At 48.7% G+C, this 19,217-nt stretch overlaps 1 protein-coding gene across 1 annotated transcript in view; it reads right to left on the bottom strand.

Annotated features, from left to right (window-relative positions):
* The window catches only part of LOC133341372 (ras-related protein Rab-4B), a 31,799-nt gene that overhangs the window by 7,630 nt on the left and 4,952 nt on the right, over positions 1-19,217 (bottom strand). The window contains exons 2-7 of the mRNA XM_061549925.1: positions 12,883-12,963; positions 11,706-11,820; positions 10,314-10,376; positions 9,985-10,139; positions 8,459-8,554; positions 832-947 (exon numbers count right to left, since the gene is read on the bottom strand). Of these exons, the coding sequence (XP_061405909.1) occupies positions 832-947; positions 8,459-8,554; positions 9,985-10,139; positions 10,314-10,376; positions 11,706-11,820; positions 12,883-12,963 (626 nt within the window). The remainder of the gene's footprint in view (positions 1-831; positions 948-8,458; positions 8,555-9,984; positions 10,140-10,313; positions 10,377-11,705; positions 11,821-12,882; positions 12,964-19,217) is intronic.

Below are 19,217 nucleotides of genomic sequence, written 5' to 3'. Positions count from 1 at the left end.
GACCCAAACATTTCTAGCATTTGATTAAGCAAGCAAACCTTGGATCAGTTTCAACCGCTCCGATTCTCTTCAGCAGGGGGTGGCCCATTAAATAAATGCTGTTGGGCTGCCGCCTGTTCTTATAAGCAAAAGCCCTCCACCAGTACGGCGGGGACTCAAACCGAGGGCACAACTGGGAATCCTACCCAGGACACCATGATCATAATTGCAGTGTATTCTACGATGTGCCATTGCTCCCCATACATAAATACACACCAGGACCTTATTGAAGGCTGAGTCGAGGAGGCCTAGGACAAGTTCAGATGCTATATGCCACTGATTTGTTTAGCTGGGATTCGAACTAATGTCGCTCCTACACGGAACAATAGCAACCGCCATTCGCCACTAAGTGATGGCGATGTCATGATAACACTTGCACCAGATTTGGTGCACTGTAATGCAATGTGAAGTATCAGACTCCATGGGACCTCCTTTGCCAGTACCAAAATATGATAATAGGGTTTCCCCTTTTTTCTGGCAACAAAACAGGTGTTAAGATGTTAAAACACCAAACTGAACCTTTTTACAAGGAATCGTGTCTGCATTAACCACAAGTATTGTGACTGCATTAACCACATGTATTGCGGTTAATGGAGACATGATTCCTTATAAAAGGTGTTTCAGTTTGGTGTTTTAACATCTTAACACCTGTTTTGTTGCGAGAAAAAAAGTGGAAACCTATTCTCATGCCAAAGACTTGCTGGCAGGAGATCACAGGGCAGACCAAGGTATAAATGGGTTAAACTAAGACAAAATTATACACACAAACGTGTGTAATTTCCACATACGCACCTAGCAAGCGCAGTCAGGCTTGGCTGGGGCTTGCACTCCCCGTGGCTGCCGCAACTGTCGAAGCGTCGAATCTCCGTACTGGATTCCCGATCCCATACGCTCAGGGTCCAACTCCCCTGTTGTGGCAGCACATACATGAACACAGCATGAACAAACAAGACATCGAACTCCCATTAAACAATATTCAACACTGAGGAAAGGACTGTAAGTGAGTCCCTATAATGGTCAGTCCAATGCACAAGGGACTTGGTGTCCAGCACAATGCCTTTGTTCCACTGCTCATGTTTTAAATACTACACCAGGTACTCAAGACTGAGTTGACCAATAGGAGACTCAACACCGGTACAAGATATCAGTTGCTACTGGCTGGGAATCAAACTCGGGTTGCCAGGTTCATGACGCAGGAGGAAAACCACTCTACCATCACTCCTGACATGAGTGTTACACGTGTAGTAAGTATATGGAGGCTTGACGACAGGATCGGAGGCACACTTATTCATTACACCAACACAGTTATTACAGGTCACTTGGCTACAGGGATTTCTCGACAGCTAACCCCTCTAACCTATACCAATTCCTCCACTACGGGACTAGGGGAGGCTATCTGTCCCAGCTTGGTTAAGCTGGGATCCCGGCTCCCTGAGTCACCAGACCAGCTTCGTCTGGGCTCTCGGGGCCACGCCACCGGCTTGCCCTGGTCGGCCCTTATAAGAACAGCGAGCCAGGGGAGCTCTGGGGCCTACACTAGCTGGTCTTCCGTCTTCTCTGGTTAAAGCTGAGTCCCGACCTCGAGCCCTCGAGCTCATCACCTTTTATAGGACTCGCCCCCGAGGGGGGGCCCGTGGGGGATACACATGCGGACGTCGGTGCGAGCGCCACCCTTGTGTACGGCCGTAACCCCGCCCCTTGTGTTTGTTGGCCATCCGTGGCCATGCATAATCACACCTCAACATTCGTAGCCATGCGCAATTACACCTCTACATCACCCCCCCCTGTACAGCTCGCAGCCGTCCCTGGCTGCAAAAAAAATCAGAATAAAGGTGCATCCCTCACGAAAACCCCGTGTGTGTGCCTCGCGTAATTTTTAACAAGAACAAGAGAACCTTAACAAGAACAACAACAGGAAGAGAGAGAGAGAAAAAAATAACCCGACGCACCCCCCCCGAATAAATACCCCAAAACCAACATATATACACACACTCCGGACGCCACCCCTCCCATTGTCCGCAAGGCCCCCCAACGGCCGACCTCACAATAGTCTGCGCGTTTTGGCGCGCGTTCTCGCGGCGGGCCCGTCACAAGGGCCCGTCCTGGCACGCTCAGTGACGGTTGTTGACGGTCCGGGTGCAAGAGAGTCAGGCGTCGCTGCCGAGTGACCCCCGACCCCTCCGGGAGGGGTTGGTGGGTGTGGACCCGTCACTCCTGTTGCGCCTGGGGACGGAACAGTTGATGTCGGGTTAGGCGAGTGCAGCGACGTCGGGGAGTCGGCGGAACCCTCACACGTTTGGCCATGCGTGTGTGTGTGTGAACCACGGGGCGGCGCGATGAATGGTTTCAACCTTGAGGGGTGCACATACCACCGGCGCCTCCCCCATTTGACGCGAACACATTGCGGCCGCAAGACCTGTACGACCTCCACTGGCCCCCGCCACGGCCGTACCAATTTTGACGAGGTTGCCAGCGGCACCTGGGGACAGTGCAACCACGCCCTGTCCCCTGGTTTCCATTTGACCACCTGTACCCGCCCCAACCGAAGCCTCTCGTTCGCCCTCTGGCGGAGTTCAGAATTTTGCACGGCCGCTTCCCGCGCCTCAGACAATTTGCTGATGTTAAATTTAACGTGTTCGGACAAGTTAGACTTCACCTGGGGCGCCGAGAGCTTCAGCTGGGTCGTCACAGGGGGGTTAGCCTCGCGCCCATACATCAAAAAGAAAGGGGAAAATCCGGTGGCCGCATGGGGAGCCATTCTGTAAGCCTGCAACACACCGGCTATACGGAGGTCCCAATCCGTCTGGGATACTGACACCTGCTGGGACAGCATAGACGTGATGGTCCGATGCAGCCGTTCCACCATCCCGTCAGTTTGTGGGTGATACGGAGAGGTCCGAACCTTCTCCGTACCCAAGAGGTCGCACACCTCACGTAGGAGTTTACCAGAAAAATTCCTACCCTGGTCAGTAAGCAGCCGTTCCGGAGCACCCTTGTCGAGGACATAGCCCTGGACAAAGGCCTCCGCGATGGCTGCTGCCGACTGGTTTGCCAGGGGCCAGGCCATAGGCCATCTCGTGAAGTATTCGACCCCCGTTAATAAATACCTATTGCCCCTGGGCGTAGCGGGAAATGGGCCGAGTATGTCCAGAGCGACGAGCTCGTTAACCCGGGAAACCTTAATGGACTGCAGCGGAGGGTTGGACCCCCTAGCAGGTGGCTTCCTCTGCGCGCATTGCGTGCATGACCCCAGGAGATCCCCCACGTCCTTTTCCATGCCCGGCCAGAAGAAATCGAGCTGGAGCGTGGCAAAGGTCTTGTGAACCCCCAAGTGCAGAAGCCGCTCATGAACAGCCCATACCACCTTACCCCTTAATGCTGCAGGAACCACGAGCCGCTGGCGGCGGGTTTTTCCATCCCAGTGCATTAAAAGACCCTGGAACAACCCCCACGAGTCAACGTTCGCCACCCCCTGACCAGCCCCCCCGACGCGACGGCGCAGAGCGAGGAGGGAGGTGTCCTCCATTTGGAGGCGTCCCCATTCCGCGACCGACAACCCCAGCAACGAATCCCTCCCTTCTTGCTCGATAGGACCCGAAGCCGAAGGCGCATCGGCAGCGGCCACGAGGACCGAATCGGTGGTGACGTTCGGGGGCCTACAGCGCCCCGAACCCAAGAGGCACGCGCACTCCGAAGTGGGTGGCAATCGTGACAGGGCGTCAGCGTTCGTGTGGCGGACACCCTTACGATATGTGGTGACAAAGTCATAGTCTTGGAGGATCTCCAACCATCGAGACAACTGGCCCGATGGTTGTTGAACCCGCAGGGCGTACTGTAGGGCCGCATGATCTGTACGGACGGTGAACCGCCGACCGTACAGATACGGGCGGTACTGCTGAATGAAATAAACAATCGCCAATAATTCCCGACGGGTAACGCAGTACCGCTGTTCGGCTGGAGACAGTACCCGACTACCGTAAGCCACCACATGCTCTACGCCCCCAATGAGCTGGGACAGCACGCCCCCGATGCCCGTGTTACTTGCATCAGTATCGAGCAAGAAGGGTTGTGAAAAATCGGGGTAATTCAACGGCGGAGCCCCCACCAAAGCTTTCCGGAGGGCGCGAAAAGCAGCCTCCTCCTCCGGCCCCCAATGAAACCTGACTCCCTTGGACGTCAAGGCATGCAATGGTTTCGCAATCGTAGCGAAGTCAGCCACAAATCGTCGATAATACGACGCGAATCCAATGAAACTCCTGACCTCTCCCATCGAGGTGGGAGTCGGCCAGGAGCTGACGCATTCCGTTTTGGCGGGATCAGTGGATATCCCCGAGCGCCCAACAATGTGACCCAAATATCGCACCGATTCGCGGAGTAAATGGCACTTCTGCGGTTTAAATTTCAAATTGGCAGCCCGCATTTTGAGAAAAACAGCACGCAACCTCTGGAGGTGTTCCTCGAAGGATTTGCTAAAGACGATGACATCGTCTAAGTAAATCAAACACGAATCCCATTGCAAACCTGCCAAGACCAATTCCATTAACCGCTTAAAAGTTGCCGGCGCAGAATGTAAACCCATCGGCAAGCGGTTAAATTGGAAGAGACCTTGCGGTGTACGAAAAGCAGTCTTAGGTTTTGATTCGTCATCCAGAGGAAGCTGCCAGAATCCAGATAGCAAATCGAGGGTGGAAAAGAATCGCGCCCCCGCCAAGGCATCGAGCGACTCATCCATTCGAGGAAGCGGGTACGCATCTGCCACAGAGATTTTGTTCAGACGCCGAAAGTCGACACAAAACCGCAGTGAGCCGTCGTGTTTTTTCACCAAAACGATCGGCGCGCCCCACGGGCTGTTGGAAGGGGAAATGATATCGGCGGCTAGCATGTCATCAACAGCCGATTTGACATGATCCTTTTCGGCGGGACTCAACCGAAAGGGATTTTGGCGGATTGGCGCGCTGTCACCCGTGTCAATATGGTGTCGCAGCAATTTAGTACAACCAATATCAAATTTGTGTTGACTAAAAACGTCAGCAAATTCGCTCAGGAGAACTCGCAGCTGCGCGCGCTGCGAGTCGGACAGGTCCACTGAACCCGCGCAAAGCGCATCCAGCCATCCGTCATCACAGTCCGAATGCGGTCGCGACGGAGGATCGGTGGATACCTGACCCACGAGTGGTTCCTCATAGGGTACCGGCGTTGCGTGTGCAAGCACGGTCCCTTGAGGAACCACGGCCGTTCGCGATCCCACATTAAGGACTGCAATGAAGGGGTCCCCATCCCCTCTCACCATGGTCTGAGCCGCGAGCAAATCGGGTCCATTTACCCCGGCCCGAGATGGTCCCAACAAGACCCCCCGATCCGCAACCCCTTCATTAAACGGCCGACGCAACCTAAGAGGGACGAGCATCTGAGCCCCCGGAGGTACGCGCACAGTTTTTGTCACGAGCGCCTGCACGGTGGCAAACGCCCGACGCTCCGTGGTGGGGGAAGACAAAAATGTAACGCGTCGGCCCGATGGGAGCTCAATGCACCCCTGGTCAATCAGGATACGGATGGGCATTTTGGCCAAGAAATCCGTCCCCAACAGGCACGGAACCGCGAGTGAGGAGGAAACCAAAACAGGCCCGGATAATTTAATGTCTCCAATGCAGATAGTGGCACGGATTTGCCCAATAATGCCCAGCGAGCCCCCGTTAGCAGCATAGCATGGCACGTCAACAGGGAGCAAGGGACGACTTTGAACGGGAAGGATGTTATAAATCAAATCAGATATAATGGTCGCCGATGCCCGTGTCAATTAAAATCCGCACCTCTACCCCATCAATATGACCGACCACAACCGATGATCCCGCCGACACAGCAACGACACGATGGGCGAGCTCCGACCACTGACCCGGTTGGAGCGCTCGCCGCATTATAGAACAATCGCGCGCGACGGACGGGGAATTTGGAGCCCTGTTTGGTTGAGCGCGTGTGTGTCGGATGTGTGCGTGGGCCAAACGTGTGAGGTGCCGCGACTCGCCGTATTTCTCTGCTGGAGCTTGGGAGGAGACGGCGTGGCGTCCTGACGAGGTGTCGCCCCGCGCTGACGGGGAGCCCGGCATCCTGACGCAACGTGGCCTTGCAGGCCACAGTTGTAGCAGCGTGTGAGCGCCCCCGATGTCCTGGGCTGCTCCTGGCGGCTCGGTCCATTCCGAGCCTGTGGTGCCGCCGATCTCCATTCCCCTCGCCGCTCCACCCCGCAGACCTCCTCCGATGGGAGGGCGGTAGCCGCCATGGCATGGCTGGCCGCCCCCTTTGCCGCCTTTCGACGTAGGGACCGCAAGCCCCCGTGGATGTGGCGCGCGACCAGCAGGGACGACATCTCCGCGTCGTCTTGAGCCAGGACGTTGACGTCCAGCTCATCAGCGAGTAGCAGCAGTTTCTCAGCCACCATGGCATCCACTCCTTCCTCGTCCATCCTTGGAAAAGCAGCCTTCGCCAGGGCCAGGAGAGCTGTCCGGAAGGCCAGGGGCGATTCGTTGGCGCCCCGACGCCGATCGTGGAACAGCTGCCTGCAGTCCGAAGGCGGCCCATAGACGGCTGACAGCAGCTGCAACGCCAGGTGTAGAGTGGCGCGCTTTTCCCTCGGCGCCGAGGTGAGGGTAGCCAGGGCGTCGTTGTCCAGCATCGCTGGCAGCGCGCGTAGAGCCTCGGCGTCCGACCAGTTCGCCATCTCTTGATGAGCGATGAACCGCCTCTTGAAACCGCCCCAGTCTCCGTCTGCGCCCACGAATTCTTTAAGAGGCGGCAGACGCTGTTGTAAGGCGGCGTCCGTGGCTGCAGAACGCTCTCCGTCGCTCCCCGCCGATGATACAGTGTGGGCGGGCTGTGAGCATGGCATCGCCGGTCGCTCTGATGTTGATGCGCCGGCCGGTGTTGATGACGTCACGGCTTGTGCTTGGCGCTCAGCAGACACGTGACGCGGCCCGGCCCCGCCCTCCGCTCGCACTGTAGCGATGGCGGGAAATTTGACCGCGAGCCGCGTCGGGGTGGCGGGAAACGTTGCCCCGCGTCGGCTGCCGTCGTCGACCCGCGCTGCTCCTCCAGCCCCCAGCCGCGTGATCTCCTCCAACGCGGCGGCCGCGGCGTAGAGCAGTTCCGCCAGGCGGGAGTGGGCCAGCCGAAGTCCTTCGGCCGACGCATCCCCCCCCTCTTGTCGTGGCGGCGCGGGCGTACTCGGCCCCGGCAGCTCCGATCCGACCCCGGCCATCTCTGGTGGTGATTCGGCCGCGGCGTCTTCCATCTCCGACTCCCTGGTACGTGTCGTCCCTCGTGTGTCCATCGTTGGACGTTTTACTTCTGACACCAGATGTAGTAAGTATATGGAGGCTTGACGACAGGATCGGAGGCACACTTATTTATTACACCAACACAGTTATTACAGGTCACTTGGCTACAGGGATTTCTCGACAGCTAACCCCTCTAACCTATACCAATTCCTCCACTACGGGACTAGGGGAGGCTATCTGTCCCAGCTTGGTTAAGCTGGGATCCCGGCTCCCTGAGTCACCAGACCAGCTTCGTCTGGGCTCTCGGGGCCACGCCACCGGCTTGCCCTGGTCGGCCCTTATAAGGACAGCGAGCCAGGGGAGCTCTGGGGCCTACACTAGCTGGTCTTCCGTCTTCTCTGGTTAAAGCTGAGTCCCGACCTCGAGCCCTCGAGCTCATCACCTTTTATAGGACTCGCCCCCGAGGGGGGGCCCGTGGGGGATACACATGCGGACGTCGGTGCGAGCGCCACCCTTGTGTACGGCCGTAACCCCGCCCCTTGTGTTTGTTGGCCATCCGTGGCCATGCATAATCACACCTCAACATTCGTAGCCATGCGCAATTACACTTCTACACACGCATAAAGACAAAGATCACCCATATAGCCTTAACATACTTTTGGGGCAAGTACTGTTAGCGAGCACCTATGAAGGCTAGCATGGCACACAAGGGGTGAGGGAGGGGGGTTCAGCATTATGCCCGACCACCCTTGTCTACCTAGTGGCAATGTTTACACACCGCACAAAGTACTAATTTAAGGCTGAGTCCACCTAGGGGAGGCACAGGACTAATTCAGATAATCGTCACTGGTGTTAGCTTGAGCAGGAATCGAACTCGGGTAGTCGGGTTCGCTAACCACTACACCACCGATCCCCATACATAGACACACACACACCCACAAATATGCACACATTGTACCCTTTTTTAAGCTATGGAAGGACACCAGAGAACCCAGAGGAAACTCATGCATAACAAATGGGGGAATATACAAACTCCACGCAAAAAGGCACCCGAGGAGGGAATTGAACCAAGGCCCTTCTTGCCGAGACTGTACGAGCACTACCCCCCGTAAGGTGACTTCACCAGTGGTAAATGTGACACGACTGACCAGACTCGATCTTGTTGAGGATGGTCCTCGCACACTTGAGGAACGCCTCCTCCACGTTCTCGCCCGTCAACGCACTCGTCTCCAGAAACATCAGCTCTGTGAGCGCACACAAAAAAAACACGACGGTTAAGAAAGCACATGCATATGCAAGGATTTACATGTACGGAACCGTCCTCGGAAATATTGAATTGGCACATTGCAAGCCGACAGTTAATAGCTGTCGGGGCAAAACGTGTCCTGTTTACTCTACTTTGAGTCCCTCCCCAGTTTCCACAAACCCTTGGATCAATATGGCCACTTTTCAACAGGGTGGGACAGAGCTTTCTATAAGAGATGTTAAAGATCACAACTGATGAAAGCATCTATCACTGGACATCGACCCTAGGTTACGAGGTTGAAACTCAACAAACGGGAAGTCCTTAATAACGACGAAACTTTACACGATCGTTTTGTTCATACTGCATCTTCTATAAGAGATGTATGATGAATCCTTCCACCGATACAGATGAATGGACGGAAGGACAAAAAGAGCCAATGCACGCACGCTTTATAACTTAGTTGTAAAAAAATCAAAGCACAGCTTAGGGTACCGCACCGATTGGAGGTGCCATCAGTAGTGTAATGTACCCTATTTTTAAAATGTTTTTTCTCTCTCTAATCGTGCTATTCTGGGATGTCACGAGTTGCATACATTTCCATTCGAGTGCTTGCAGCGAGTGTCAAATAATTTGGCGCCTGGGAAATAATGTCATGGAACTACTTCTGAAAGCCCACTTCAAAGGCCTCTTATCTGCATTAGGTGATGCACATTTTTATATACCCTGTAAAAAATTGCTCTATGCATGACAATCAAAACAAAATGTTTAAGCCTCGCCATAGGAATATGCCGAAGTCATATGGTGACAGCCGACCATTTCTCAGTATTATACCTCTAAGCAGTACACAGACCAGTTGCCAGCACACTCATCCATTTCACTCAAAGAGTTAAAGTTTTGAGTCCTCATTCAGCTGCACAAGGAAGACTGCAGCTTTAACACCAAAGCAAAGCCATTTCCTGTAAGGGCATTAAAATACCCATACAATATACGTGGGCATCATGGTCCGAATATAAGTTGTAATATTGTAAAAATATAAAACTTTTGTCAGATACATCTGAAAAAGGCATTTAATTTTAGAGAGCCCCACTGGGATTTACAAAGAGGAAAATTAACATCATATACACAGATGTATATGTTTGGTGTCGCTGCTGTTATCGAGCCCCTATTAAGACTAGCAGGCCCATGACAAGAAGCTTATTTAGCACACCAGAACCACACATGCCCTGCCACTTGAAGCCCATCTCCTTGACAACAGCTAATAAGGGTGCATATGGTATACACAGCCCAACCAATAATAAACATAATTCAAGCTGATTCGCCTATAAAGATCAATGGAAGGGGGGGGGCAATTGCAGTAAGAGAGGGAGGGAGGTTCAAAGGCTGGGAGTGGCTGCTGGGAAGGTGGACGTGTTGAAGGGAGAGGCAAACCGTTCTCCTGGGCGAAGCGCGACGCCTCAAGGAAGGTGACCTCTCGGTCCGGTTCCAGGTCCTTTTTGTTGCCGCACAGGATGATGGCGATGTTGGGGCTGGCCAGCGTGCGTGCGTCCGCCAGCCAGTTGGTCAGGGCGTTGTACGTCTCCCGGCTACCGCGGTAGAAAAGGAATGGTGGATTAGATCGCACGTAGGCGCACAGGCGCTCACACGACAACAACAACAGCAGCAGCAACTGCCATTCGCCACGAAACGGCGGTGGAGAATGCAATGAGCAGGACATTTGGCCTTAAGTTAAAGAGGGTTGTGGCATGCATGAGGTTTACCTGGTGATATCATACACCAAGAGGGCACCGGCTGCTCCCCGGTAGTAGCTTCTGGTGACAGAGCTGTGAAGACAACAATTTTGGTGTGAACGCCAACATAAAAAAGCAAACACAAAGGGGTGATGGCTGAGGTGTAGGGGTAGAATTAAGATTCATGACAGGGCTAGTACAAGAGGTTGGCTGTGGCAGGTTAGTTAGGCTGAAAGATGGCATTAGTTGATTAGGGTCAGTGGGAGGGCTAGTACTTGTAGCTGGTTGTCTAGTTATAAGGGCTAAGGTTAACAAGAGAGCTAGTACTCGTGTCTATTTGCTAGTTTGCTTAGGGTTAGCAGTTAAAAGAGAATTTGGTTGGTTAGTTCCACCAGTCCAATGGCTTGCATAGCCTCTCCAGTGCGATGTATGGCATTTTCAGTTTTTGGCCACTTTCATTTATGGTGTTCACACGGTGCCTCTTCAAAGGCAGGCCAGAGGGACATTTTTATATTCATCTAATGACCAGAGTCGTTTATTGGGCCAAGCAGCAAAGGGTGCAAAAGTCAATCCAGCCAACCACACAAGTCATTAATTAGTAAGAAACCCAGCCTCGCGGTTGATTTGCGGTCGACTTGGCTGGCTTGATGCTAATTGTCAGTTCACTACGAGTATATCAAGGGTTGTTGGCAACCTCTTAGCCCATTAACTAGACAGACATTTTGCTCGCCTACCTAGTAAATACATCAGTGCTAAAGTATAAAGAAACCCATCATAGGTGTACAGAGTGCATATTAATTTAAAACATGACTATACATTTAAAAGTGTAAAATTTACGCTTACTAGATAAAAGGAAAAAGGGCCAGCGTAACAGCAGTCACTGACACTCATGTATCATGAAGTGGTGTGGTGCTTACACATTTATTTATCAAATGTTACTGCTGCACATACTTGTAGCTTATTGCTATGTTCAGTTGTGCAGTCAGTTCACACATTACAAATTGTCTCCACAGGGCCGATTCAGGCCATGACTCAAGAGTACTAATTTCAGGCCGAGTCAGCAAAAAGGAGAACCGGACCAGGACCAGACACCAACGTGCCGGACAGAAACAAAGACAACCGCTCCCGTTGCTCACCGATGGCTAATTCCACACCGAAAGGAAACATTACTTAAATACTGCACATCAGGGGTCGGCAAACCAAAATAGCAAGAGCCATGTTTTTCTAATTCGGTAAAACAATTCAATCTGTCCAGAGCCGCAATGCATGCAAATAGGAGACTGTCTTTCTTAACGAGCTGCATGCGGCTCCAGCGCCGCACGTTGCATATTATTGCAAGTTTTTACTGAACAGCGAATTAGGTTATTTTGCAGGAATTAGGTTATTTTGCAGTGGTGGTATAAGCATGTGGAAAACACACACCGAAAGCGCTCTTGGCCCGCCGTGTCCCAGATCTGAAGCTTCACAGTTTTACCGCCAGTGTTGACAACCTTCGAGCCGAACTCCACTCCGATGGTGTGATTCGAGTCCTGCTTGACTACGCACGCACACGCACAAGCATCAGTCGCACGCGTGAGGCACGCCATGTAAACCACAATCGTGTCTTTATTTATTCCTACAAAAAGCTCCCAGCACATGCAGCGAAACGTCGGACATCATGCCGAATATCGACCGCGACAAACATATTAAACACCTGTCACGGCGCTTAATTCCCCAAGGCGTCTCATCCCAGTTATCTACACGCAGCAATCCAATCGTTGTATAATAGTCAACTCTCTATTCGTGGGCGGATTATCCAGGCTGCAGATTAACTGTGCTTGTGAAAAGGGAAAATACAGTACAGTATTCCACAGTCATTCACACATTTTACGTTCACTGGATCTATTATTAGCTGCTCCTCACTCATGACTAATTGCTTTCAGAATAAAATCAGATGACACATTCTATGTCTTTACCCCAATTTTATGTAGGTAGGCAGTAAATATGTTCGTATCGCCTCGTTTACATGTTTTGCATTAATCGTATTTTCTATCATCTGACCATTCCCTCCCCCCCTCCAGTTACCCATAAAATATATATTGAAATTTCATTTAAAACGTCTTTTTTATGTTTAGTTTGTTATCCTTCCCCGACAAACTCCGCTTAGCATGGTTGGCTACGTACGGTGCAACATAAGTTCAGCATACATAACATCTTGCTACGGTGGGAAGAGATGTTAACTACTTCGCCTGGTACGCAGGAGGTCGTGCGTTCGATCATAACCCCTGTATATATGGAGTTTGCATGTTCTCCTCGTGGCCGCCCGAAATATTCTCCCGCTCCTCTAGAATCATGCGTTTAGACCATTTGGCTGCAATAGATTTCCACATAAGCCACTTTCTTGAGCTATCATTTGTGGCCAGGCCACTTCTGAAAGAGAACTATATAGGTTAGTGGACCTTACCTGGTAAAATATAGTTTAGCTTAGTTTTAGTTTAGATACCCTGGATAACTCAGCTGACTGTACTTGCCTTGGCCACTCATACACCCGAGCCAGCCAAGCTCCATTACATGATCTAGTAATTGTGATAGAAAGGACACGTGCTGTGTGGTCACTCACACTTGTTCTCTATGAACTGGTGCAGGAGGCAGGACTTTCCCGTGCCAGCACTGCCAATGACCAGGAACTTGAAGAGGAAGTCTGTGGAAACACACACACAAAATAGACATTATGCAAAATGAGGCCTTGGCAATGCCATTGCAGACATTTCCTTGTTCACCAGCAATGAAGTGCAGGAACCGAACAAAGAACTCTTGAGATTTTGGATTTGAGTCTGGGCAGACCCTTGTAATTTCAAAGGGCTATTATATCAATATCAGCAGCAACAACAATGATCGATTCATTGCAGGATGAAGGCCTCCCCAAAGCTGTCGCCATTTTGCATGGTCTAGCAATGCAAAATCCATCTAGCTCCTGTACACAAACTGATCTCATTGTTCCGTCTCAGCAATGGACGTGCTTGCTGGCGTGTTGCTGCCTTTAGACTGGCACTCCAACAAGCTGACCATTTCCCTTTCTAGCGACATTTTACGTCCAATCCCACTTAGTTAAGCCAATGCCTCTCGCTTGTGGATGTTCCCCGATTCCTATTTGCTTCTCGGTGTATTCCAAGTGTGCGCCTCTCCAGGCTTCTTTGCACACTTTTGTTATATTTTTGTTGTCAATGTTCATGAGTCTGATCCATATGTCATAGCAGGTAATAAACAATTATACACTTTGGTTCTTTCGGTAAAGTCATGTAGATAGAAACATTTTTAGCGATCTATTAATTTTCTATCTACGTGACTTTACAGAAAGAACCTAAGCGTATGGATTACTGCAGTCACGAAAGCTTCAAATGAAGAACACACAATTATTAAAACCCTTGGGCTCTCACGTGGCTATAAATCTATCAACCCATTATATACTAAAAGTATGTGGCCAGGCAGCACAATTTTTGAGAGGCCAAGGCTCAAAAACATGTTGTAAGTTAAAATCCAAGTTGGGGGGTTTAACTCAGCCCCCCTCATGCCTTTGGCGTGAATAAAATGAGCTGTCCTTTGTTAGGACAACCAGTGGTTGTGTAATGGGTTAACCTGCTCCCAAACCTGTCGCAAGAATGTGGAATTTTCACCATGGGCTTATAGCTGTAAACCCTTGAGCACTTGTAGCTGAAACATACTTGAGACCTTTCTTGTCAGTATCAAAATATAAGAATCGGTTTTACCCTCTCTGGCAATAAAACAGGAGGTGTTAAGATGTTAAAACACCAAACAGAAACCTTTTGCAAGAAATCATGTTTGCCTTAACCACACAATACTTGTGGTGATTATGCTAAACAAAAAATACCAGAGCATGTTTTATTTTAAAAATACCAAAGCACGTTTCATTTAGCATATTCACCACAAGTATGTGTGGTTAATGCAGACATGATTCCTTGCAAAAGGTTTCTGTTTGGTGTTTAAACATCTTAACACCTCGGTTAAAACCAATTCTTATATGAAACTTTAATTTTTTTAGCGAAGAGGTTGCCATTGTAGCAACGCGACTTTAGGAAATCTACTCTTTTTTGTCTTCATTGTACAGTCTCATTTCTACTGTTTCCCTTTGCTCAGTCTCACTTAAAAAATGGTCATTCACATCTTTTATGCATGTGAACCGGTTTAATTAGTATCTGTTCATCTACTGATGGTCAATGATTCAGTGTCTGCAATCATTAATTTAAGAAGCAATAAAACAGAAGACACATTAAAACCGCTTCACCCCCATTCTACATAGGTAAACAAGTAGTATGATTTAGTAAACAATTTACATTTCATGCATTGTCTGCTTGTATTTTTTACTGGGCTATCCCTCCTGTAATAAAATGGTAGGAAGTGAAAGCTCTGGAGACTTCCCTTGTAAGACAAAAATATTACTTGTTAATGGATGACGAGAAACACCATCCTGCCAATTTTCTCACATGCGATGAGTCACTCCAATAATTACAGGCATAATTAAACTACGCTCACAACCATGCACATTTGTGTTATATTTTTAATACATTTTCATTTGAACTAGGCTCACAATTCTGGAAGGACCCTTACCATATTCGTACCTACCTACTTGAGTTCAGATAACGGATGGGCTACAGTCACTATGGTACAGGCAGACAACGAAAACTATTTCAAGGAGAGATTTGTTTTAAATCTCTGGAGTCTGTGAGATCAAAGGGCTTCTTTAATCCCACTCGCGCAATGCACAAGCTCCTCAAAAGTTGGCTTTTTCTGTCAGCTCATTGTGATGTGAAGGCTCAAATTTTATTTTGCCATGTTTCTGAATACTGCGTGTCTGTTCATGCGTGTTTAAAAAACATGTGATGCAAATTCCAGTCACCCTAGACTGCTAACCTCGAAAACCTAAACTCTGTTCAGTGACCAGCCAACTAAACATTTATGTCTCCATGTGGAATCAAAGCACACCTAGCCTGGTACAAGTGCAGTTGTTATGTTACCACCATGTAGTGGTCCATAGCTGATGTTGCTGTTCTGTGTAACGGCGACCTTGGTTCGATACCCTGGCTATGCACATCAGTGGCAAATGGAATCTGAACCTGTCCTCGGCATCATTTTAGGTGAACTCCGCCTTAAACAAGTACCCGGTGTAGCGTGTAAACATTAGCACTGGGGAGACGAAGGCGGCCAGGCATAGTGCTGGGCGCGGTATGCTGTGCTCGCCTTAATCGAGGCTTACTACTGACAACACTTGCCCCCGCAGGCTAGAAGGGATATTTGTGTGTTGCACTCTTAACAGTAGAGGTACAACTGAAACTCACAACTATGGAATCAATGGAATCAGTTTGTGTTCACTCGGCCACAAACAGGAAACAAAGTTTAGATACAACCAGTCTTAGAGCCATGAAGGACACGTTGAGATGTTATGAAAACATAAAGGACAAATGACGGCAACCTTCAAAACACACTTTTCTCGAAATCATAATCGGCTCACTCCAAGCAAAAACAATCAAAGACAAATATAACTGCAGTCAGGATGGTACGTGATGAATTCCTCCTCCAATGCAATGTAGAATGACACTCATAAAATACTGCGTAACATATCTCAAGGGGTCTCACACATGGTTGAAGGACAATGGATTGCACCGTGCCATATTAATCATTAGTGAGAGGCCGAAATCGCACTTTTGACTTTGCACCAATCCCGTGCCTTCTTATTGCTTATGGCCAAATCACGTTGAACGCACCTGACCATCAGATCCCAGAAGCTATGGAGGACTAAGCCTGTGTAGAACTTGGATGTGAGACTGCCTGGGAATAGCATGTGGTGTGTGGGCTTAGGTTGCGAGGTGGCCAGGCAGGACAATAGCAGTATAGCAATGGACTATTGAACATATCTGTGCGGAGTGCTATCCCTTTGAGTGCAAAGGGTTTTCACTGGTTGCTGCCGTTACTTGCCAAACACTCATTAGTGGAATTGGCCAAGCACCGTATTCAGGGACCTGTTGACCGTGAACTATGGTGAATCAAGGACCCTCTTATATTAACAGATATCTCTGCAAACATGGGGTTTTTCCCCCCACTATAGTCCTCAACAAGCAGTCACACAACACAGAATTAACCTTCAAAACCAGTGAAGGATTCTCATTGTGTGTTTTCGCACATTCCAGCAAGTGGCGTGATGTGCACGAGTCGCCCACCCCCCCCCCCCAGCTGGCCTACAGCATTGTGCCTCTAGGAGACAGTCTCGCAAGTAGGTTTACGACACGCTATCTGCATGGCAGTTCTAGTTTCCTCCCGCACCCTAAAAACTCACCCAAAACAACGCGCTCCTTAAATAGTCCTGGAAAACTGTGAGGTTTTTTTCCTCGGTATAAACTTCACGAAAAATGTTGCGTTTGTAATGTTGGAACAAATCAACAGAGTTTGAGAGGCGTGATCACAACCCCACTGAACAATACATTTTCCGATTCCTTTCCCTGTAGTCGCCACACAATGGAATAATTTCCCCTCATGCCCTAGTGATCCTTCTGTTTTCACTTCTATATTATCGGGCACTCAACAGCTAAGCGGACTGATCAACTTGAAGCACGAACAAAAAAACCAATGCTCCGATTATAAATGAGTAACCCTTCATTCAGTGAATCGACCCAAATGACCTATAGGAGAAAAAAAATGATGTTCTACCCAAGAGCATTACTGACACAGGCAACTATTCACACCCCCCCCCCAAAACATGGCTTTATCATGTGTGTATGTTGAACTTCTTTCGCACCATACGTAGCCAACGGCTCTAATCGCAGGTGATCGCATCAAAAAAGAGACGTGCTAAGCGAGCGCAAAGTTTTGTTTCAGAAGAGGACAAAAAAAAATGATACAGCCGACAGTGTAGGAATAATATCTGACATGCGGTTGCAAATCTTTCGCCACTTCCGTATGTGGAAGATGCACGGTTACAAAATTCCAAACCAGCTCCCATTCAGCTTGCATAATGCGGTGAATGATCCACCATTTCGTTACAAAATAACACGAATAAGTAATTTACTCTCAAAGGTGAATCTCCTGTGCAAGAGCACCAATGCGGTAGACAGCACCAGATAAAAAAGTGTTTGGAACATAAGAGCCATAGCGTACAAGGTGAAATATTTATAATTTATTGAAAAAATTGGGTTTAGTGTCCAAGCCTGGCTAAGGAAATATGGTTGACATCTGACCACGATAGTGAATACTTTGGTGAATAACAACGCAACACATGATCGGGCCACTTCACGGGCGATCAAGACAACAGGAGTACAGAAGAAGTTTGTGTTATCTATTAAGAAGATGAAGAGTACAGTATTAAAGCCGAAAAGCTCACAGACTTGTGTTTTCTGGTTGAACCGTGTTATTCAGTACAATGTCGCCTACATTTTTGTCCGCTTCCTGAACAAGCTCTAAGGAACAAAACGTCGGACAAACACACATTACAGCCCGAAAACACATCAGAAAGCAATATTTATTTTAACACTCAATGTTAACGTTGAACCCCAATTAACTTTTTTCAGAAGGTGAACTATTCAATTCCTGATAACGCTCCAGGCACATAATTGGTCTCGTTTCACAGCTTGATTTGATTGGCTATGTCGGGTGGTGGAGGGTTATAGTTAAACAAATGGTATACCTACACGATCGAACCAGAAATAAACAAATTATGAATAATTGTATCGGTCATATAAGGCTACATAGAAAATTAAGCAACAGGCACAAGGAGCGAAACATCAGTACCGAACTATTTAGTTCCCGAAGAAGTTCCATGCACAAGTTAACTATTGTTGTTGGCTACGTATGGTGCAAAAGAAGTTTAAGTTATCTATTAAAACTGAGAGTGCAGTGCTGAGACTTTGGGCCTGCGCTCAGCAACTGCATATAAATATACGTCCCAACAATATGCCAAATATGACGCAGCAGAATTAGATGACACACCGGAGAACTACAATGCACAACCGCGAAAATCCACGCAGTAGTTTTACAAATGTAACATTCCCGTTTAAATTATGCTCCTATATCCAGTAGACTTATAGTGATGAAGCACTTGGAATTATACTTAGAATTAGGAAATACATATTGGATCGTGTAATTCCATTATGGACTACTTACGCAAACTATATGCTCATATGTCTTTAGGATGATCGAACAAAGGAGAAATATTACACGATAGAGACAACGCAAATGAGACAAAGTACGTAAGAAAAAGCCAACACAAACGAGAGACATTTTTTTGGAGGCAGAGCACACAACGAGGCAGTATAAACAGGACAAACAATCATTTATTTTTTCAACAAATCATTACAATCAATTCTCTCAGTGGGGGTTTGATTTTGTTACATTCCAAAAATCTGATCATTAGTAAAAAGTATCCAAAGCCACAAGCAGCCATCACCCCACATTCCTCCCCATCTCATCCCTCATTTTCCTGCACCCCACCCCCCAAACCATGTCACCTCTGTATTGCCTGATCCACCTCCTCTCCTTTTGATGCTCATATCTCAAAGCTTTCAAATAGGACTAGGGCGGCTGAATAAAACTCATTGTGAAGGGAAAAGCTCCTCTCGAAGTACGATGAATAATTAAAACGTGGGGAAGATACTTTGAGGATACGCATTGATATGGAAATGTTACTCCTGCAATTCTACCGTTCATTTTGTCTTCGGGAAGAATTCAGTTGGGGAAAAACAGCTTGTGACTACCAAAGATATTCCATAAAATGCAAGGCATATCGATAGGAATTATGTCAATGTCATTGGAAGACAATACCATTAAGCATACCGGCGCTGTAAATTAATCATTTAGATCAGTATGTAAGAAACAGAATATTTCTTATATAGTCTCCACTATGACGTGGAACAATTAGTGTTATGTATTGTAGAGCTTTGTGTCAAAAAA

The sequence above is a fragment of the Lethenteron reissneri genome, chromosome 11, assembly GCF_015708825.2.
Source record: "Lethenteron reissneri isolate LAM-NWPU_2019-01 chromosome 11, ASM1570882v1, whole genome shotgun sequence".
Taxonomy (NCBI): domain Eukaryota; kingdom Metazoa; phylum Chordata; class Hyperoartia; order Petromyzontiformes; family Petromyzontidae; genus Lethenteron; species Lethenteron reissneri.
The sequence above is the reverse complement of the archived record's forward strand: the minus strand, read 5'-3'. Positions and strand labels throughout refer to the sequence as shown.